The following is a 24,082-nucleotide window of genomic DNA, read 5'->3' as shown; positions in this document are numbered from 1 at the left end:
AGCAGTTCTCTGTTCTAGGAGGAGAGAGGTGTGCAGGGGGAAGGAGAGCAGTTCTCTGTTCTATGAGGAGAGAGGTGTGCGGGGGAAGGAGAGCAGTTCTCTGTTCTAGGAGGAGAGAGGTGTGCGGGGGGAAGGAGAGCAGTTCTCTGTTCTAGGAGGAGAGAGGTGTGTGGGTGGAAGGAGAGCAGTTCTCTGTTCTAGGAGGAGAGAGGTGTGCAGGGGGAAGGAGAGCAGTTTTTTTTTTTCCCCTCTCTCTTGCTTCTCTAATCTACGGCGTTCCTCTCTCCGTTGTCAGGCAGGCCAGGCCTCTCTGTTCCACTTCCACCAGCGTTTTACCAACTTCCTAAATGTGACGTGGAAAAGTAAACTGGGGAAAAAAACACATTCCCATACGACTCTTTCCCCAACTGCTACTGTAGCAGCTTCTCTGCTCTGCTCTGACACTCTTATTGTATTTAACAGCCAATCAGAGCCGAGCTGGCTTCTGTTACCGGGGAGAAAATAACTATTCATTATTTCTTAGGCTAGAATCTCCAACCGCAAGATTTAGGTTAATGATGCCTTGCGTACCATGGCGTGGGGAGAGCGGAAACCCTGGGAACTGGCTGAGGTGGATGTCTTGTGGCTTTGAGAGTATTGGGTGACACCTTAATCAACCCCCCCCCCTTTTTAACTCTGTTGCAATTCTCTGATCTGAAATGCACCTCTCTGTCTTTTGATTTCACTTGCCATCATACTCTCTCTCTTACTATCTTCTGGTATGTTCTTTCTCTCGCTTGTTATGTTGCTCTCCTTTTTCTTTCTGCCTTTTTAAATCGGTTGAAGAAGTAGACGGTACAAATGGAGTTGTTTACATTCCCTCTATTAATGATGAGGAATTTAGTTGTTCCTGTTCCCCCTTGGTGCTGAAGTAATACATCTGGGTTCTGCTTTTCCCTGGTAGGGTTGCCCAGGACCAGGCCCCTTCTTGGGGAATGATTGGACGTGAGCCCTCTATCGATGTCACTCATTGGCTCGGTATTCCAGTGCTAGTTAGCTAGCGACTTGGCCTATTATCCTGCTGTGTTGCTAGACTAGTATTGTAATCATAGACACCAATCCTGCTTTAGACCAGACCGAGCCCCCCAAACACCCATGTTGGTGTGCGTGTGACCTTGTAAGTCTCAAACATTCCAGCACAATGTGTGAGTTTGTAGGGACATACAACCAAGGTCTTTTTTTTCAACACACACCCTCCGAAATGACCAGGAGGCAAGGCAGCACCAACAGATCTGGGAACAGGCTACCAAAAAGCCCCCCTCTTCGGTTGTTGACGATTTAGCATCCCAAGGATCCTTAGAAAGCCACTTCACATCACCCACCCACTACCGAGGCGTGACCAATCAAAACAAGCTCTGTCAGAATCCAAAAACACAGGCCCAAATACGATAGGCCCTCTAGTATTGGTGCCTTAATCCGGTCCATTCCTCAGTAGGGTGTGGGGTTGTTATTGCTGGAGAGCCCGGGGTCCTGGGGTGGTCTGTGTGTGTGTGTGCTGGCATCAAACGGAGGAGAAGCCAAGAACCCTCTAGAAGTGGCAGATTGAACAATCTGTTTTGTGTCAGGTTTCTCACACACACACACACACACACACACACACACACACACACAATAAACACACACACACAAATATTTCCTAGAAGGAGACATGCTGACATATGAGTATTTTCCAATACCACAGTACTGTAATGCATCCTGAGATCTGGATTAGGTTAACTGTTTTTATTGAATAAGGGAATATGAAATTAATATGGTAATACAATACGTATTAGCCTGGTCCCAGATCTGTTTATGATGTCTTGCCAACTCCTATACGTTCATTATCATTGACTATAGGAATTCGGCAAGACGGCACATACAGATCTTGGACTAGGTTATGTATGAATATAATTTTTGACTTGAACCACCCATACTGTAATCCGTCAGAGAGGACTTTAACAATATTTTAATGAAACTTCTGTTGGGCCAATTATTGACTCTCTTTACATGAGTGATCGTTTCGGACATAATTCCATTGCTCTTGGACTTGAAATCATCACTTATTGTGTAGATCACTAGATCTAAACTCCTTGAATTAAAATATGCTCCCCTCCTACCTGTGGCTAGACATGGACAAATGCCACCTTGCTTTATGCCTGATGCCCCTTAGTAGTGTGAGATGTAGCCTATGGCCCTGTTCAAATTCTTTAAAAGTGCATTCTTCCTTTCTCCCTTCCTTGTATTCGCTGATTAGAAATGAGTGGACCAGTGAAAGCCATGTGGTGGAGCACTTGCGCTCACCAATCATGTCTAATCAGTGATTACTTCAAGGAAGGATACACTTTACAGGACTGTGTATGCAATTATGCTTAAACCCCCCCCCCCCCTCTCTCTTTCCCCCTCTCTCTCTCTCTTTCCCCCTCTCTCTCTCTCTTTCCCCCCCTCTCTCTCTCTCCCCCCTCTCTCCCCGCAACCTCGCTCTCCCCCTCTCTTCCTTCCTCTCTCTCCCCGCAACCTCGCTCTCCCCCTCTCTTCCTTCCTCTCTCCCCCCTCTCGCTTTCCCCCTCTCTCTCTCCCCGCAACCTCTCTCTCCCTCTCTTCCTTCCTCTCTCACCCCTCTCTCTCTTCCCCCCTCTCTCTCCCTTCCCTCTCGCTCTCTCTTCCCCTCTCTCTCTCCCCCCTCTCTCGCGCTCTCTCTCTCTCTCGTTCCCCCTCTCTCTCTCCCTCCCTCGCTCTCCCCTTCTCTTCCTTCCTCTCTCCCCTTCTCGCTCTCCCCGCAACCTCTCTCTCCCTCTCTTCCTTCCTCTCTCCCCCCTCTCTCACCCCTCTCTCTCTCTTCCCCTCTCTCTCCCCCCTCTTTCGCTCTCTCGGTCCCCGCCTCTCTCTTTCTGTCCCCGCCTCTGCCCCCCTCCCCCATAGTGAGTTCTCCTGTGGAACTCCTCATCATGCAGGCCCTATGTTGGGTTCATGACGACCTCAACCAGGTGGACATCGGCAGCTACGTCCTCAAGGTCTGCGGCCAGGAGGAGGTGCTGCAAAAGTGAGTCCTGCACATGGCGCACATAAACTGTACATACACAGAAACCCACTTGACCCCTGCGTTTCAAACAATCCTGCTTCAATGTCCCCTCGCAGAGAGAGAGGAGTGAGATAAAAAAAAAAGAAGATCAAGAAGATCACTGCCAACATTCCACAAGCAGGGAGCTATTTGTCTTTAATTGTGTTTGGAAAATGTTTCCTTTTGGACATTTTGCAGGGGATGCTTTTACTAATAAAGAACTGAGGGGTTGAGCACTAGCAGGACTCCCTTTTAAAGACTTCAGCACCAATCTTGTTAGGTTAAGTGTGTGTCTGTGTGTGCGCAAATTTTTTTCACTTTGTGTCTCGCTGCAAATTCTCCAGTGTGTTTATCTGTGCTCTCCAGGCCTTGTCTGATCTTGGCAAGCCCTCAGAAGGTGCTGGAATTAGACTCAACGGATGTTTCCATTGCTCCCTGCCCCCGCCAAGCATAGCATCTCTCTCAAGTCAGGTCCCCCTCTCACTCTTTAGATTCATGGGAACTCTTTAACTTTTAAGTGGGAGTTAAGTGTTTAGTTCTAACTAGGGCTGGCAAAATTACCGTATAACCGTGTAACTGACGTTTATGGGTCAAGAGAATTAAATAACCGTAAAAAACAAGCAGCTAACTGAAGACGGGACGGCCGCTCACCCCCCCGCCAACCTCTCCCCCTAGGGGGTGCACCCCACAGTTTGGGAACCACTGACCTATGCAATGCCCCCCATAATGCAGCAGCACACCTAGAAATAGAATGATAATTCGATGGCAGCACATGCAGTCAGGAGCGGAGGAGAGTCATGATGGTGCCGAATGAGATGGCAGCCTCGCGACTAGCTCTTAGGAAACTTAGCGGTATTTTGTTTTTTTATGTATTATTTTTTATATTATTAGCTCAGGAAATATTTTGTCATTACATGCAGCCGGGAAGAACTATTGGATACCAGAGCGGTGGTAACTCACCAGAACTACTAGCATTACGACCAGGAATACGACTTCCCCGAAGCAGATCCTTTGTTTGCTCTCCCCAGAGCAATTGAACTGATTCCAGAGGCCGACCCAAAACATCACCGGCGGAGGAGGAGAGGCACTCGAGGCGGCCTGCTGGTTCGACTTAGGAGGCGCGCACATCACCCACCGCTTCCGAGTATATTACTCGCTAATGTTCAGTCTTTGGATAACAAAGCTGATGAGCTCAGGGCAAGGATTTCTTTCCAGAGAGATATCAGGGCCTGTAACATACTTTGTTTCATGGAAACATGGCTCTCTCGGGATACTCTGTCGGAATCGGTCCAGCCAGAGGGATTCTTAGTTCATGGCGCAGATAGGAATAAATATCTCTCCGGGAAGCAGAAGGGTGGAGGTGTGTGTTTCATGATTAACGACTTATGGTGTAATTGTAATAACATACAGGAACTCAAGTCCTTTTGTTCACCCGACCTCGAATACCTCACAATCAAATGCAGACCGTATTATCTCCCAAGAGAATTTTCCTCCGTTATAGCCACGGCCGTTTAGATCCCCCCTCAAGCCGATACCATGACGGCCCTCAAAGAACTTCACTGGACTTTATGCAAACTGGAAACCACATATCTTGAGGCTTCATTTATTGTAGCTGGGGATTTTAACAAAGCAAATTTGAGGACTAGGCTGCCGAAGTTCTATCAACATATCGACTGTTGTACCCGCGCTGCTAAAACACTGGACCACTGTTATTCAAACTTCCGCGATGCTTACAAGGCCCTCCCCCGCCCTCCTTTCGGCAAATCTGACCACGACTTCATTTTGCTCCTCCCTTCCTATAGGCAGAAACTCAAACAGGAAGTACCCGTGCTAAGGACTATTCAACGCTGGTCTGACCAATCAGAAAACACGCTTCAGGATTGTTTTGATAATGCTGACTGGGATATGTTCCGGGTAGCTTGCGAAAATAATTTAGACGAATACACCGATACGATGACTGAGTATATCAGGAAGTGTATAGGAGATGTCGTACCCACTGTGACTATTAAAACCTACCCTAACCAGAAACGTGGATAGATGGCAGCATTCGCGCGAACCACCGCATTTAACCATGGCAAGGTGACTAGGAATATGGCAGAATACAAACAGTGTAGTTATGCAAGGCAATCAAACAAGCAAAACGTCAGTATAGAGACAAAGTGGAGTTGCAATTCAACGGCTCAGACATGAGACGTATGTGTCAGGGTCTACAGACAATCACGGACTACAAAAGTCAACAACAAGACAACTTGCTTCCGGACAAGCTAAACACCACCTTCGCCCGCTTTAAGGATAACACAGTGCCACCGACGCGGCCCGCTACCAAGGGCTGTGGGCTCTCCTTCTCCGTGGCTGCCGGCCAAGATGGCATCCCTAGCCTCGTCCTCAGAGCATGTGCAGACCAGCTGGCTGGTGTGTTTACAGACATATTCAATCTCTCCCTATCCCAGTCTGCTGTCCCCACATGCTTCAAGATGGCCACCATTGTTCCTGTACCCAAGAAAGCAAAGGTAACTGAACTAAATGACTATCGCCCTGTAGCACTCACCTCTGTCATCATGAAGTGCTTTGAGAGACTAGTCAAGGATCATATCACCTCTACCTTACCTGCCACCCTAGACCCACTTCAATTTGCTTACATCCCCAATAGATCCACAGATGATGCAATCACCATCACTCTGCACTGCCCTATCCCATCTGGACAAGAGGAATACCTACAGTGGGGAAAAAAAGTATTTAGTCAGCCACCAATTGTGCAAGTTCTCCCACTTAAAAAGATGAGAGAGGCCTGTAATTTTCAGCATAGGTAAACGTCAAATATGACAGACAAAATGAGAAAAAAAAATCCAGAAAATCACATTGTAGGATTTTTAATGAATTTATTTGCAAATTATGGTGGAAAATAAGTATTTGGTCACCTACAAACAAGCAAGATTTCTGGCTCTCACAGACCAGTAACTTCTTCTTTAAGAGGCTCCTCTGTCCTCCACTCGTTACCTGTATTAATGGCACCTGTTTGAACTTGTTATCAGTATAAAAGACACCTGTCCACAACCTCAAACAGTCACACTCCAAACTCCACTATGGCCAAGACCAAAGAGCTGTCAAAGGACACCAGAAACAAAATTGTAGACCTGCACCAGGCTGGGAAGACTGAATCTGCAATAGGTAAGCAGCTTGGTTTGAAGAAATCAACTGTGGGAGCAATTATTAGGAAATGGAAGACATACAAGACCACTGATAATCTCCCTCGATCTGGGGCTCCACGCAAGATCTCACCCCGTGGGGTCAAAATGATCACAAGAACGGTGAGCAAAAATCCCAGAACCACACGGGGGGACCTAGTGAATGACCTGCAGAGAGCTGGGACCAAAGTAACAAAGCCTACCATCAGTAACACACTACGCCGCCAGGGACTCAAATCCTGCAGTGCTAGACGTGTCCCCCTGCTTAAGCCAGTACATGTCCAGGCCCGTCTGAAGTTTGCTAGAGTGCATCCAGAAGAGGATTGGGAGAAAGTCATATGGTCAGATGAAACCAAAATAGAACTTTTTGGTAAAAACTCAACTTGTCGTGTTTGGAGGACAAAGAATGCTGAGTTGCATCCAAAGAACACCATACCTACTGTGAAGCATGGGAGTGAAAACATCATACTTTGGGGCTGTTTTTCTGCAAAGGGACCAGGACGACTGATCCGTGTAAAGGAAAAATGAATGGGGCCATGTATCGTGAGATTTTGAGTGAAAACCTCCTTCCATCAGCAAGGGCATTGAAGATGAAACGTGGCTGGGTCTTTCAGCATGACAATGATCCCAAACACACCACCCGGGCAACGAAGGAGTGGCTTCGTAAGAAGCATTTCAAGGTCCTGGAGTCTCCAGATCTCAACCCCATAGAAAATATTTGGAGGGAGTTGAAAGTCCGTGTTGCCCAGCGACAGCCCCAAAACATCACTGCTCTAGAGGAGATCTGCATGGAGGAATGGGCCAAAATACCAGCAACAGTGTGTGAAAACCTTGTGAAGACTTACAGAAAACGTTTGACCTGTGTCATTGCCAACAAAGGGTATATAACAAAGTATTGAGAAACTTTTGATATTGACCAAATACTTATTTTCCACCATAATTTGCAAATAAATTCATTAAAATCCTACAATGTGATTTTCTGGAATATTTTTTCTCATTTTGTCTATCATAGTTGACGTGTACCTATGATGAAAATTACAGGCCTCCCTCATCTTTTTAAGTGGGAGAACTTGCACAATTGGTGGCTGACTAAATACTTTTTTTCCCCACTGTATGTAAGAATGCTGTTCATTGACTATAGCGCAGCATTCAACACCATAGTACACTCCAAGCTCATCATTAAGCTTGAGGCCCTGGGTCTGAACCCCGCCCTGTGCAACTGGGTCCTGGACTTCCTGACGGGCCGCCCCCAGGTGGTGAAGGTAGGAAACAACACCTCCACTTCGCTGATCCTCAACCCTGGGGCCCCACATGGGTGTGTGCTCAGGCCCCTCCTGTACTCCCTGTTCACCCATGACTGCGTGGCCAAGCACGCCTCCAACTCAATCATCAAGTTTGCAGATGACACAACAGTAGTAGGCTTGATTACCAACAATGACGAGACAGCCTACAGGGAGGAGGTGAGGACTCTGGGAGTGTGGTGCCTGGAAAATAACCTCTCACTCAAATTTAAAAAAAAAAATGCCATTTAGCAGACGCTTTTATCCAAAGCGACTTAGTCATGTGTGCATACATTTTTGTGTATGGGTGGTCCCGGGGATCGAACCCACTACCCTGGCGTTACAATCGCCGTGCTCTACCATCTGAGCTACAGAGGACCACACTACCCGCCCTCCAGGACACCTACAGCACCCGATGTCACAGGCAGGCCAAAAATATCATTAAGGACATCAACCACCCGAGCCACTGCCTGTTCACCCCGCTATCATCCAGAAGGCGAGGTCAGTACAGGTGCATCAAAGCTGGGACCGAGAGACTGAAAAACAGCTTCTATCTCAAAGCCATCAGACTGTTAAACAGCCATCACTAGCACATTAGAGGATGCTGCCTATAGACATAGACTAGAAATCACTGGCCACTTTAAGAAATGGAACGCTAGCCACTTTAAAAATGTTTACATATATTGCATTACTCATCTCATATGTACACTACCGTTCAAAAGTTTGGGGTCACTTAGACATTTTCTTGTTTTCGAAAGAAAAGCAATTTTTTGGTCCATTAAAATAACATCAAATTGATCAGAAATACAGTGTAGACAATGTTAATGTTGTAAATGGCTATTGTAGCTGGAAACGGCTGATTTTTTTTAAACGGAATATCTACATAGGCGTACAGAGGCCCATTATCAGCAACCATCAGTCCTGTGTTCCAATGGCACGTTGTGTTTGCTAATCCAAGTTTATCATTTTAAAAGGCTAATTGATCATTAGAAAACCCTTTTGCAATTATGTTAGCACAGCTGAAAACTGTTGTGCTGATTTAAAGAAGCAATAGAACTGGCCTTCTTGAGACTAGTTGAGTATCTGGAGCATCAGCAATTGTGGGTTCGATTTCAGGCTCAAAAAGGCCAGAAACAAATAACTTTCTTCTGAAACTTGTCAATCTGTTCTTGTTCTGAGAAATGAAGGCTATTCCATGCGAGAAATTGCCAAGAAACTGAAGATCTCGTACAATGCTGTGTACTACTCCCTTCACAGAACAGCACAAACTGGCTGGGAGTGGGAGGCCCCGGTGCACAACTGAGCAAGAGGACAAATATATTAGAGTGTCTAGTTTGAGAAACAGGCACCTCACAGGTCCTCAACTGGCAGCTTCATTAAATAGTACCCGCAAAACACCAGTCTCAACGTCAACAGTGAAGAGGCGACTCCGGGATGCTGACCTTCTAGGCAGAGTTGCAAAGAAAAAGCCATATCTCAGACTGCCCATCTTAATCTTGTCTTTTTATTGACACCACTGGCCTTAACCGATAAGTCGGTGACTGTGGCCTAGTTCCATTTTGTCTAGTTCCTCACCATTGAACACCATTGATTTGGAAAGCACTGGCTAAGTTTAAACAAGATGCCGGAAGTCCCAACATAGCCTATAGGATGTCTAGGTGGAGCCACCATAATTTTGCTGACATCATTCCATCCTTTGAGATCTATAAACTTCAAGGATAGGTGGTAATGGCTAGGGCCTAAAGGCTAAAATGGAACTGGGCCCATGCCTCAAAATTCTTTGAGCATAAGGATATAACTGCCGGGTGTTGTTCATTTGGGCAGGCAACAGGAAACATAAAAAAAACTTATTGAAAAGGAAAAAGAACATGAGCATTTCTTTTTGGACCAAGTCTAGGGAGTCCCTGTTGTTTTCTTCTGATTGGTGCCTAATGAACACGACCTTGATATCATATTTGACCTTTGCCCCTCACCCCTATGGTCCTGTGTCCTCTCCATAGCAAACACAGCCTGGGCAGCCATGAGTATGTACAGAACTGCAGGAAGTGGGAGGCAGAGATCAAGCTCCAGCTGCTCTCCCAGAGCACAATGAGAAGGGATCTGGCACGAACGGTAAGACCCAAACCATCTATCAACTAACCAACCAACCAACCAATCAGTGACGTATCACTTTGGTGTGTGTGCTTGTCACAAAGAAAGACCAGCTAGATTGACGGACAGACTCGCCGAGAGGCCGACGGACAGACTCGCCGAGAGGCCGACGGACAGACTCGCCGAGAGGCCGACGGACAGACTCGCCGAGAGGCCGACGGACAGACTCGCCGAGAGGCCGACGGACAGACTCGCCGAGAGGCCGACGGACAGACTTGCCGAGAGGCCGACGGACAGACTTGCCGAGAGGCCGACGGACAGACTTGCCGAGAGGCCGACGGACAGACTTGCCGAGAGGCCGACGGACAGACTTGCCGAGAGGCCGACGGACAGACTTGCCGAGAGGCCGACGGACAGACTTGCCGAGAGGCCGACGGACAGACTTGCCGAGAGGCCGACGGACAGACTTGCCGAGAGGCCGACGGACAGACTTGCCGAGAGGCCGACGGACAGACTTGCCGAGAGGCCGACGGACAGACTTGCCGAGAGGCCGACGGACAGACTCGCCGAGAGGCCGACGGACAGACTCGCCGAGAGGCCGACGGACAGACTCGCCGAGAGGCCGACGGACAGACTCGCCGAGAGGCCGACGGACAGACTCGCCGAGAGGCCGACGGACAGACTCGCCGAGAGACCTGGACCTCACATCAATAGCTCGACAAACTGCACTCCAGAAATTAGCAGACATTGGCTGCAGTCAAAACTCAAAGTAGACAGCCTTCGGCCCTAAACCCTCAGCCGTTTTACATCATCACATCCGAGTGTACCTTAAATGTGCCTTTCCCAAGCGAGGGAGAGTGATGATTGGAGAGGCAACGTCATTGGTGGAAATCTTGAAGTTGAGTTTAAAAACAACCAACCTAAAGCTATTAATGTACCTAGCAAGCTAACGTAGCTAGCTAGCACTCCTGTCAGTTACAGTTACCCATAGCTGGCCAGCTAGTTTTATAGTTTGGTCATTTATTCCAATATTTCAATTTCAGAATTCCCAAAAATATGTTTATGAAGCTAGCTACCTTTTATAGGCTCTTCACTATGAGACTAAGCCAATTTGCCAGCGCTAAAATCGATGTCAATCTATATATATATATATTTTTTGCAAGCTCACGTCATTTTGTCTGACATGCCAAAAATGCAGCTGTGTTGATTAAATGTGACACTTCGCGGCCACCGGCATATGACACGTGACTACAGTTTGCATTGAATTGTGGGTCATGTCAACCCCATAAGTGATCAGAGTTCTTCATTTGCTCCCTTGAGCTAAATCGAGGGCCGAGGGGGCAACATTATTGAATTGGACCTCCACTTAAGATGGCAATCAAACTCTATCCGGTTACGACGGGGATTCCCCCAAGGGAAAGTGGCTAGCGTGAGGGCTGTGGGGGTAAAAATAATGTGTTTGGACTGCAGCCATTGAGAACCTAGTGAGACTGGAGTGAGACCACAGTGAGATCTCATTGTTTCATGGTTTTTGTGCACGTAGGCGGAAGACGACACCTCTCCGGTGGACTTGGAGAGGCACCTGAGCCAAGTGGAGAGGCCATTTAAGGAAAACATCACCAGGTAGGAACATGTCTTTCTGCTCCTTATCGCATCATCTTATTGATTGTCTGGAGCCAAATACAGCCATCTGGAATTCCCGATAACTATCTGTTCATGCTCTCTCTCCCCCCCACCCCCCAGACGAGGCCTGGCCGACTATCTGGAAGGCTATCACAATCAAGTCAACATCTGCCTGCAGAATGAGGTAATTTATTAAGTTAATTCACCTCTGATGCTGCATTGAAGGCCCTAAACATGTGTGCTGGGGTTGTGGTGCAGAATTGCTATCAGGCGTTGAATGGGGGTTGTGCATTGCGTGGATAGTTCACACACAATTGCGAAAGGCCTATAGATTCCTGGAAGAAATGTGCTGTTTCAAGAATCACTTGCGTTGTTGAGTAACTCAATAGAGATTGCACACACACACACACTCTAAACAATGACTTTGTTCCACCACAGAGTACCCAGTATAAGACGGTGGATGGGGTGGTTCAGACGGTGAAGAACCTGTGCTGTGCCCTGGATGAGGTGGAGACCCAGGCCATCACGGAGGCAGTAAAGAGAGTCAAGCGCTCAGTCAACCTCCCCAGGACACGCTCACCAGAGGTAGGTTCAGTGATGTATAAACATCATACGAATATATCAATGCATGTCTCTATGGGTTGGTCACTTCACTACTACCGATCTCTAACGAAACCTTTTGATGTAGTGCATGATGTAGATGCATTTTTATGACTATTTCACTATTAAAGTGTACAAAATGAGAAGTGAAGTGACAACATTGAACAGTGAACCATCATATTTGTGTATTGAAGATCTAATAATGAAAGAGAAGGATTGCTGTTTTGAATTTGGTGAATTTAGTGTGGAAGAGGTTGAAAAACTATTGTTATCCATCAATAATGATTAGCCACCAGCTTTAGACTACCTAGATGGGAAACTATTGAGAATGGTAGCAGACTATATTGCCACCCTATTTGCCATGTCTTTAACTTAAGCCTAAAGTAGTGTGTGTGTTCACAGGCGTGGAAGGAAGCTAAAGTAATTCCACGACCTAAAAATAGTAAAGCACCCTTTGCCGCCCAATCAGTTTGCTGCCTGTTCTTAGTAAACTGATGGAGAAAATTGTTTGAACAAATACAATGCTATTTTTCAAAGAACAAGTTAACTACTGACTTTCAGCATGCATATAGGGAAGTGCACTCGACTTGTACTGCACTGACTCAGATGACTGATGATTGGCTAAAATAAATGGATAATAAGATGTTAGTTAGAGCTTTATTGTAAGATTTCAGTACAGCCTTTGATGTTATTGATCATATAAAAAAAAAAATTACTCACTTGTTATGGCTTTACGTCACCTGCCATCACCTGGTTGGAGAGTTACTTATCCTATAGAACTCAGAGTATTCTTCAATGGAAGCTTCTCTAACATCAGATATTTACAGTGCGGTGTCCCTCAAGGCAGTTGCCTTGGGCCATTACGCTTCTCTATTTTTACAAATGATTTGCCACTTGTCTTGCAAGAAGCTAAAATGACTATGTATGCTGATGATTGTACACTACACATCAGCACCTACAGCCAGTCAGCTCATTGAGACTCTTAGCAAGGCATTAGTCAGTGTCAGAATGGGTAATTAACAATAAACGGGTCTTAAATGCATCTAAAACCAAAAGCATTGTATTTGGTTCAAAGCATTCTCTTAGACCTAAACCTCAACTGGAGTTGTTTATAAAGGGTGTGACCATTGAACAAGTTGAAGTAGCTGAACTCCTAGGAGTAACATTGGATGGTCAGTTATTATGGTCAAGTCATATTGACAAAGTTGGGGAGAGGTATGTCTAATAAAAAGATGTTCTGCGTTTTTGACACATCAACTGTACTAGTTGGGCAGGCTCTGATCTTGTCCCATCTTGATTACTGTTCGGTAATATGGTCAGGTAAAACAAAGGAAGACCTAGCAAAGCTGCAGCTGGCTCAAAACAGAGCAGCACGCCTTGCCCTTAACTGTACACACAGAACTAACATCAACAACATGCATGTTAGTCTTTCATGGTTGAGAGTTGAGGAGAAATTGACTACCTCTCTTCTTTTTAAGAAACATTTGTGTGTTTTGTATACTCTTCCTGGGGTTTATTATGGATCCCCATTAGTTCCTGCCAAGGCAGCACCTACTCTTCCTGGGGTCCAAACACATTAAGGTACTTACATTACACATAAAACAAAAGGTAAAACAGTACATCATATAACACTATTACACCACTACATATCTACAATACAAAATGTATAATACCACCATACAACGTTATTTCAATGTATGTGTGTAGAGTGCTAGCGTTTTGTGTGCGTATGTGTGTCTGTACCAGTGTATGTCTCTACACAGACCCTGCTCTTCCGTAAGGTGTATTTTTATCTGTTTTTTAAATATAATTCTACTGCTTGCATCAGTTACCTGATGTGGAATAGAGTTCCATGTAGTCATGGCTCTATATAGTACTGTGCGCCTCCCATAGTTGAAAATGCCTAACCACTTGTATAATCTATTTGCATACACTTCAAACAGACATACATACCCCACCAGACACGCCACCATGGGTTTCTTCAAAGTACCCAAACCAAAAACAGATTTAATGCGTCACTCAGTTTTATGTATAGAGCCATGTAATCGTGGAATGCTCTGCCACCAGAGGTTACTCAGGCAAGAAGTGAAGTTACAATTTATTTTTTTATCACAGCGCCTCTCCTCTTTCTAAAGATCTAATTTAACTGTACTGTATATAAGAATATGTATAAATGAAGTGTGTAAATAGTAATTGTGTTCTGTTGTCTTTCCAATATATCACTCTTATTTTATTAATTTTTCTTGTCTATAACAGTTCTGTTCTTTGTCATGTATTTGTACGTTTTATGGACCACATGAAAAGTAGCTGCTGCATGTGCGGCTGCTAGTGGAGATCCTAATAAACTACACTAACAGCTCTCTGAACTGCAGTGATGGGCATAGGATAGTTTATCATGGACTGGAATTATATTATTCCAATCTGTTTACAATTCTATCTCAGGTGGGCTCCAAATCCTCAGGTAGCTCGGCAAATGGTGAGTGCTACAACAACCAGTCACATTTTTCATACACATTAGAAGTTTGACTCAGCAAGACTATGATCAGAATATCATCACACACAGTGGCGCAACTTCCTGCTTACAGAAATCAACAAAAAGAGTTCAAATCATTTGAGTTAACATGACCCTCTCCATACCCTTTGACTCCTCCAGGTCACCTCAGCCCCGTAGAGGAGAGCATGGGCTTCCTGACGGACGCCGTCTATGACCTGGCCAAGCTCTACCTGCGCTCCTTCTGCCCCGCCTCCTCCTCCTCTAGCTCCTCCCCTGACCCCTCCTCCTCCATCTCCTCCCCTGACCCCTCCTCCTCCATCTCCCAGCATGCCGAGGGGGAGTCTCCTGCGGAGGGGCGTAGCAGTAAGGAGGCTTCGGGTACCACGGACCACCTGCAGTTCACCCTGTTCGCCATGCATGGCATCCCTGCCGCTTGGGTCAGCAGGTGAGTGTACCAGGCACCCACTATTGGCTTGACATGGTAGTGCAGCTAGCTAGCTATTTACTAGCACATCATTTTCTTTGCTACTAGCTACTTTTTGGGGGAGGGTTTGATAATAAAAATAACTAACAGGAAAGATCCCTCCCACCTGTGCCCCATACTCACCTAGCAGTCCAATAATTAACAAAATACAATATGGCACTTTACAATGTTTGGATGCTATGCTACACATCTGTCTTAATATACAAGTAGATTTACAAAATATACATGGGTGATAGCCCAAAAGAAATAGCCTCTGTATCAGGCTTAAAGACGTGCTCCAGTACTTTTACCACTACTGGCTAAAAAGTATACAAAAGTACAGGAGAATCCCTTTAACCTGGCCTATCTGAATGGACACAGGTAGAGGGCAAGGCTGTACAGCCTCCCCTTGAGAAACCAAATCGAATCTGTCTAACAGGAGCTCAAACAGGCAGGCCTACATAATATAACCACTTGGCCCCCAGGACCATACGATTACCCAATTGGCAATTACAACCAATAAACTGGATCTACAATGTAAAAGGCAATTTACACATCCATTGTTACTTCGGTACAGACTTAATGATTATTAATGATATTTCAATACATGCATACATGGAACAATAATTTTTTATTCAACGTTCTGACTCCAAAGCGGGTAAGAAATGGTTGGCTAAATGAAAATGTATCGTAAGCCTATCAAACATGAAACAGAAATGTCTACGTGTTGCAATAAAAGATACGGGGATAGAATGATGTAACGCTAGCAATTATTGTAGTATTAGATGGAATGTAGATTTACCACATAGGGCCTGTGCATTTAAACGTGTGAAAGCAAGCGCAAACATTTCAACAAGAGAAAAAAAGCGCACTCCACTGGCGGGTGTTTGGAGAGCGCAAGTGAAGAGCTGCGCCTATGGTCCGTCTTCACCACAGTAATAATTAATTTTAAACACATTTCCAAATGCAAGCTTCATAACTAAATTCAACATTTCAAGCAATTGTTACATACCAAAATACCAGTAGGCCTATGCTAGTAATTGTTGCCCCATTGCTGATGAGCTATTGTTAATCACCAAACCATTTTTGGAGCTGCATATTTATTTATCATGGCAGTCCTCTTCCTATAACTTAATGTTGTGCTGCACCTGATCTTAATGCTGTACAGGGAACCAGCTATCTGTTCTCTAGCTCACCACCCGACATGTGTTCTTTGTTAGTTTGCTGGTACAATCAGAGTGGCGAGTGTGCGTTTCACTAGCCAAACTGTTGCAGGTTGTTTTGCAAGGGCGACGCTGCGGCTACTGTCTCTGGCTGCGTGTAGAGTAATCCACGTAGACTCTGTGCCACAAAATGAGTGACAAAGCATTACAAAACCTGGCCAGATAATTTCTCAAGTCAAAGTCGAGTCCCGAGTCTTGAGGCTCCGAGTCAAGTGTCATTATTTTATTTTCAAATCAAATTTGTGACTTGAGTCCACAACTCTGGTGAATGTTGCGGGAGGCTGGAATGTCTGCTAGGTGCTGTTGCTCGATAATTGGACAGCGACTCTTCTGCTTTTGCAGATGTGCACCAGTTGCACACCTGGGAACAGATGCAATGAACTGAGCCAAGAAAGAGAGAAAAATTACATTTCTTTACCCCTAGTTACTGACCAGTCCCATCCTAATAATCACCTGTTTGCCCGTTTCTGAATGGACTTGTCAGTGCCTGTCATTTGGTATAACTTTCACTTTTTGTATTACAGCATTATTGCCCTGGCCAAATTCTATTGAACATATAAAAAAGTAGTACCATTAGAAGTGTTCTTAATTGCAGTAAGGAACACACTAGATACATTATGGCATTGCTGGAATCGTCCTTCATCATCAAGGTTTGAGTGTTCTGCTCTGTTTTGGCTAGAGTTTTATGACTCACGCACACACCATCTGTAGGCATGGTGATGCATCATGTCACCAGCAACAGTGAACGCATGCATACTGTGCTGTGTTGTAACACAAGACAGATGGCGTTGAGCAATAGGAAATCTTTTGGAATCCTAAATGGTTCACTGCCTGGTTCTTTCATTGGAGCTTATGGAATGCCAGGTCTTTCAGAATGTCAAAAATGTCTTTCATCAAAACTGTGAAAATAAACAGAGTGAATAATTTGTTCATTTCCTCCTCTTTCCTTCCTCCCTTGTTTTGCAGCTATGAGAAGTACTACCTGATGTGTGCTCTAACGCACAACGGCCGGAACCTGTTCAAGCCCATCCAGTCCAAGAAAGTTGGCACCTACAAGAGCTTCTTCTACCACATCAAATGGGACGAACTGTACGTCACTACTGCCCTCTACCCATATAAATACAATACTATACTATACTATACTATACAATACAATACTGTTAGACAAGTCATTATACATAACACAACCATATGAATTTAATTGTATATTATTCTGTATTTATGGGTACTTGATCATGAAGCACATGACCAAATCAATAATAGTTTATCTAATCTATAATAATGTTGTATTGAATTATGTGCCTCTACCAATCTTGATTGCCCATTTAGGGTCCAAATGTAAACTAGGGTGAAATTTCCTTTGTGCCTGTTACACAGGCTCAGTCACCAACACAACGAACATAGCAGGACAATAATACAAACTGATAAGACATGACAACGTTAAAGGATTGTTACCTTGTAATAAGTGTATCTGTTGTTACCCATAATAAGTGTATCATTCGGTCAACCACTGGATACAATTACTAGTAATAATAGCAGATTTAACTTAGCAGACACTTTTATCCAAAGAAACTTAGAGTACAGTCAGTGCATACATGTTTAGTATGTGATTGTTGAACCCTCTTACCAACTGAAACACACACTACCAGTATATATCACAGACGATGCACATTCATACTTAAGCTAATGTGTGTGTTTGAGAGGAACTACACTACCGGTCAAAAGTTTTAGAACACCTGCTCATTCAAGGGTTTTTCTTTATTTTTACTATTTTCTACATTGTAACTACATCAAAACTTTGAAATGACGCATATGGAATCATGTAGTAACCAAAAAAGTGTTAAACAAATCAAGATGTATTTTATATTTGAGGTTCTTCAAATAGCCACCCTTTGCCTTGATGACAACTTTGCACACTCTTGGCATTCTCTCAACCAGCTTCATGAGGTAGTCCCCTGGAATGCATTTCAATTAACAGGTGTGCCTTCTTAAAGGTGAATTTGTGGAATTTCTTTCCTTAATGCGTTTGAGCCAATCAGTTGTGTTGTGACAAGGTAGGGGGGGTATACAGAAGATAGTATTATTATGTCCATATTATGGCAAGAACAGCTTAAATAAGCAAAGAGAAACGACAGTCCATCATTACTTTTAAGACATGAAGGTCAGTCAATACGTAACATTTCAAGAACTTTGAACGTTTCTTCAAGTGCAGTCGCAAAAACCATCAAGCGCTATGATGAAACTGGCTCTCATGAGGACCGCCACAGGAATGGAAGACCCAGAGTTACCTCTGCTGCAGAGGATAAGTTCATTAGAGTTACCAGCCTCAAATTGCAGCCCAAATAAATGCTTCACAGAGTTCAAGTAACAGACGCATCTCAACATCAACTGTTCAGAGGAGACTGTGTGAATCAGGCCTTCATGGTTGAATTGCTGCAAAGAAACCACTACTAAAGGACACCAATAAGAAGAAGATACTTTCTTGGGCCAAAAAACACTAGCAATGGACATTAGACTGGTGGAAATGTGTCCTTTGGTCTGGAGTCCAAATTAGAGATTTTTGGTTCCAACCATCGTGTCTTTGTGAGACGCGGTGTGGGTGAACGGATGATCTCCGCATGTGTATTTCCCACCGTAAAGCATGGAGGAGGAGGTATTATGGTGTGGGGGTGCTTTGCTGGTGACACTGTCTGTGATTTATTTAGAATTCAAAGCACACTTAACCAGCATGGCTACCACAGCATTCTGCAGCGATACGCCATCCCATGTGGTTTGGGCTTAGTGGGACTATCATTTGTTTTTCAACTGGACAATGACCCAACACACTTCCAGGCTGTGGTTTGGGATGAGTCGGACCGCAGAGTGAAGGAAAAGCAGCCAACAAGTGCTCAGCATATGTGGGAACTCCTTCAAGACTGTTGGAAAATAATTCCAGGTGAAGGTGGTTGAGAGAATGCCAAGAGTGTGCAAAGCTGTCATCAAGGCAAAGGGTGGCTATTTGAAGAATCTCAAATATAAAATATAAAACACTTTTTTGGTTACTACATGATTCCATATGCGTTATTTCATCGTGTTGATGTCTTCACTATTATTCTACAATATAGAAAATAGTAAAAAATAAAAACCCTTGAATGAGCAGGCGTTCTAAAACGTTTGACCAGTAGTGAACATTGCAGTCAGACTGCGTGGAATCACTGATCTACAAAAATTGCCTTGCGTCCCAAATAACTACTCATCATGTGATCAAGATAAGTGATGCTGTGCCTTGCTTTGCTCAAACTGATCCACTCAAACACTCCCTCTCTCTCCAGGATCAACTTCCCCATGGCGGTGGCCCTGCTTCCATTGGAGTCCATGCTGACTCTCTCTCTCTTCGGGGTCCTGAACCAGAACGCCAGCGGCTCCCCAGACTCCAACAAACAGCGCAAGGGACCAGAGCTGCTGGGCAAAGTCTCCCTGCCCTTGTTTGACTTCCGACGGTAATGCACAACCACATTAATTTTAGTGGTTGACTGTGCAATTGCTGTGTGTCTGTGGTGTGGTATAGTCTATTTCAAGAGTTGATTGTGTGTAATAGCTGTCTATTCGGGATTTAGAATGTGTGTATGTTAATGGTGTGTGTGTGTGTGTGTGTTTTAGGGTGCTTGTGAGGGGGACCAAGCTGCTGTGTCTGTGGACGTCTCCTCAGGCTTCCTCTGCTGCAGCCGGGATCCGGAGGAAGAACCTGGCTGAGAAGATCATACTGCAGGTGACCACACCACTCTACATACACACACACACATACACACCGCTCTACACACACATTTTAGTCATTTAGCAGATGCTCTTATTACATTTACATTTTAGTCATTTAGCAGACGCTCTTATCCAGAGCGACTTACAGTTAGTGAGTGCATACATTTTTTAAATATTTTTTTAAATACTGGAATCGAAACCACAACCCTGGCGTTGCAAACGCCATGCTCTACCAACTGAGCTACATCCCTGCCGGCCATTCCCTCCCCTACCCTGGACGACGCTGGGCCAATTGTGCGCCGCCCCATGGGTCTCCCGGTCGTGGCTGGCTACGACAGAGCCTAGATTCGAACCAGGATCTCTAGTGGCACAGCTAGCACTGCGATGCAGTGCCTTAGACCACTGCGCCACTCAGGAGGACAGTGGTCCAGAGTGCATACATTTTCATACTGGCCTCCCGTGGGAAACGATCCCACAACCCTGGCGTTGCAAGCGCCATGCTCTACCAACTGAGCTACACGGGGCAAATAATCACATTTTACATTTAGTCATTTAGCAGACACTCTTATCCAGAGCGACTTACAGTTAGTGAGTACATACATTTTTCTTTTCATACTGGCCCCCCGTGGGAATCGAACCCACAACCCTGGCGTTGCAAGCGCCATGCTCTACCAACTGAGCTACAGGAGGCCACACACACACCACTCTACACACATACACACCACTCTACACACACACACCACTCTACACACACACACACCACTCTACACACACACACACCACTCTACACACACACACACCACTCTACACACACACACACCACTCTACACACAGGAATGCCCATATAAATGTGAAATTATACAAACAATATAATTGGGAATTACTGGAACGGCCCTTACCATTTTAAGTCAATCTTCTGCACTTTTGTAATGTACAGGCACTGCTCAAATGCACACTTCCTCAAAGCAATCAGTGATTCAACTCCAGTGGAAAGCAAGCACCTGTTCAATCATGTTAGATCAGTTTTTACCTCAAGGAAATGTACTTCAAACAGGACCAAGGTCTCGCTCACACACTCCCCTTTCGCAAACATATTTCGCCTTCTGTGGTGACCTAATAAGTGTGTGTGTACGTGCCCTTGCGTGCAAGTTTGTTTGTGTGCATGTGTCTGCCTAAAGCTTACCGTATGCTTTCCAAACAGTCGAAACAGTTTGCGCATATATTACGACAATATTTAGTGATGTTATTGTTAGTTTTGGTGTTCAGCAGTGTTCAGCACCCGAAGTTCAGTAGCCGAGGTCTACGTCCCCACTCATTGGTTATTGGTCAACAGTAGGGATTCTTCAATTAAGTGTTTGTTGTCAATGAGAGACGACTAGTTTTCATGCACATTCTTTCACTTGAGAAACACGGCACTAAACATCTTAGCTAGATGCAAGAACTTAAACATTTGACAGATTTCTTGATTTATCTTAGATTGATTCAACCTATTTTGAAGAAGTGTTACTATATGTTGTTGCTATGGTGTCTCAAAAAGGGGACAAACAGTAATATTGCTGCTTTCTTCTCGTTTTTCAACCAAATGTATTTTGGTGCCAGACACATACATTCTCTTCGCCTAGTCGAGTTCTGCTAGGAGCAAACCAAACCTAGTATGCGGATGCCTTTACCATTCCATGACCTCTGACCCCCTTCTCTTCAGTTGGACTTCCCCAGCCCAGCAGTGGATGTGCTGTACGTGGGTCCCCGGGAGAGCCCCAGCCCTGACCCCAACACCCTGGAGGAGCTAGACCCTGACCTGCGTCGCCAGGTGGACAAACTCTGCAGCCGAGCCTCGACCTTCGGGTACGTATGAGTCACTGGTGTACTGGGGCACTTCAGTAAGGGCCCAACCCCCCTAACTTGAGATCTGCATATGTAACAGGCTAGAATTTTACCTAAATCCTGATCTATATCAATTGGAGAAAAATCAGACTTACGGGCGTATATCGTGTAACAATTTTGTGTTCGACTGTTCCGTGGTTGGACTGTTCCGCAGTTGGACTGTTCAGCGGTTGCTAAGAATTCTTATTTGGGGATTGTCTACAAGGTAACAGCTAAGTTTTAAAGATACAATATTATACTGTGGAGCTTTTTTCTTTGTTTTAGTGACGATGTAGTCCTCTATTTACTTTCTGATGAGATCCAGCCAAAGTAAACAGGCTACAACAGGAGGACAAATTTAAGGTGGCACTGACTGTGGTGACTACTGACACCAAATATACTACTGAATCAACGTCTTAGGCAAAGACACTAGCTAGTTGGCTAGGCATTATGCAAGAAGCTAGCTTACCTAAATAACAGTTTATATCTTAACTGTGTCTGTTTTCATAAGCTGATACTAGCTGCCATGACAACTGTTATAATTATAATAGTGTTATGTAGGGCCTTATGATGGACGTTTCATAAGTTTGTCATCATAACTGGGTTGCTTCTGTTGTCATAAGCTGATACCAGCTGCCATGACAACTGTTTTTATGTTTACTTTTCTTTACTGACTTTAAAGGACAAGAACAGTACAGTAGACAACAAATTCAGGACTGTTATATACAGTATATACCAATGAAGTAAAAGCGAAGCCTACTGACCTTACTGGGTGGATAGGGACATTAACCCCAGCTGTTTAGGAGAGATATCACACCTTACTGGGTGGATAGGGACATTAACCCCAGCTGTTTAGGAGAGATATCACACCTTACTGGGTGGATAGGGACATTAACCCCAGCTGTTTAGAAGAGATATCACACCTTACTGGGTGGATAGGGACATTAACCCCAGCTGTTTAGGAGAGATATCACACCTTACTGGGTGGATAGGGACATTAACCCCAGCTGTTTAGGAGAGATATCACACCTTACTGGGTGGATAGGGACATTAACCCCAGCTGTTTAGGGAGAGATATCACACCTTACTGGGTGGATAGGGACATTAACCCCAGCTGTTTAGGAGAGATATCACACCTTACTGGGTGGATAGGGACATTAACCCCAGCTGTTTAGGAGAGATATCACACCTTACTGGGTGGATAGGGACATTAACCCCAGCTGTTTAGGAGAGATATCACACCTTACTGGGTGGATAGGGACATTAACCCCAGCTGTCTAGGAGAGATATCACACCTTACTGGTTGGATAGGGACATTAACCCCAGCTGTTTAGGAGAGATATCACACCTTACTGGGTGGATAGGGACATTAACCCCAGCTGTTTAGGAGAGATATCACACCTTACTGGGTGGATAGGGACATTAACCCCAGCTGTTTAGGAGAGATATCACACCTTACTGGGTGGATAGGGACATTAACCCCAGCTGTCTAGGAGAGATATCACACCTTACTGGTTGGATAGGGACATTAACCCCAGCTGTTTAGGAGAGATATCACACCTTACTGGGTGGATAGGGACATTAACCCCAGCTGTTTAGGAGAGATATCACACCTTACTGGGTGGATAGGGACATTAACCCCAGCTGTTTAGGGAGAGATATCACACCTTACTGGGTGGATAGGGACATTAACCCCAGCTGTCTAGGAGAGATATCACACCTTACTGGGTGGATAGGGACATTAACCCCAGCTGTTTAGGAGAGATATCACACCTTACTGGGTGGATAGGGACATTAACCCCAGCTGTCTAGGAGAGATATCACACCTTACTGGGTGGATAGGGACATTAACCCCAGCTGTTTAGGAGAGATATCACACCTTACTGGGTGGATAGGGACATTAACCCCAGCTGTCTAGGAGAGATATCACACCTTACTGGTTGGATAGGGACATTAACCCCAGCTGTTTAGGAGAGATATCACACCTTACTGGGTGGATAGGGACATTAACCCCAGCTGTTTAGGAGAGATATCACACCTTACTGGGTGGATAGGGACATTAACCCCAGCTGTTTAGGGAGAGATATCACACCTTACTGGGTGGATAGGGACATTAACCCCAGCTGTCTAGGAGAGATATCACACCTTACTGGGTGGATAGGGACATTAACCCCAGCTGTTTAGGAGAGATATCACACCTTACTGGGTGGATAGGGACATTAACCCCAGCTGTCTAGGAGAGATATCACACCTTACTGGGTGGATAGGGACATTAACCCCAGCTGTTTAGGAGAGATATCACACCTTACTGGGTGGATAGGGACATTAACCCCAGCTGTCTAGGAGAGATATCACACCTTACTGGTTGGATAGGGACATTAACCCCAGCTGTTTAGGAGAGATATCACACCTTACTGGGTGGATAGGGACATTAACCCCAGCTGTTTAG

General features: G+C 45.0%; 1 protein-coding gene across 1 annotated transcript in view; it reads left to right on the top strand.

The window, feature by feature from the left end:
* The window catches only part of LOC121540715 (phosphatidylinositol 4-phosphate 3-kinase C2 domain-containing subunit alpha-like), an 83,934-nt gene that overhangs the window by 34,410 nt on the left and 25,442 nt on the right, over positions 1-24,082 (top strand). Inside the window, exons 5-15 of the mRNA XM_045207839.1 lie at positions 2,938-3,058; positions 9,542-9,653; positions 11,176-11,255; positions 11,376-11,439; positions 11,694-11,840; positions 14,298-14,331; positions 14,509-14,794; positions 17,002-17,124; positions 19,347-19,514; positions 19,675-19,783; positions 21,473-21,615. Coding sequence (XP_045063774.1) covers positions 2,938-3,058; positions 9,542-9,653; positions 11,176-11,255; positions 11,376-11,439; positions 11,694-11,840; positions 14,298-14,331; positions 14,509-14,794; positions 17,002-17,124; positions 19,347-19,514; positions 19,675-19,783; positions 21,473-21,615 — 1,387 coding nt within the window. The remainder of the gene's footprint in view (positions 1-2,937; positions 3,059-9,541; positions 9,654-11,175; positions 11,256-11,375; positions 11,440-11,693; positions 11,841-14,297; positions 14,332-14,508; positions 14,795-17,001; positions 17,125-19,346; positions 19,515-19,674; positions 19,784-21,472; positions 21,616-24,082) is intronic.

The sequence above is a fragment of the Coregonus clupeaformis genome, chromosome 26 (genome assembly GCF_020615455.1).
Source record: "Coregonus clupeaformis isolate EN_2021a chromosome 26, ASM2061545v1, whole genome shotgun sequence".
Taxonomy (NCBI): domain Eukaryota; kingdom Metazoa; phylum Chordata; class Actinopteri; order Salmoniformes; family Salmonidae; genus Coregonus; species Coregonus clupeaformis.
Note: the sequence above shows the minus strand (reverse complement) of the source record. Positions and strands in the feature narration are given on the sequence as shown.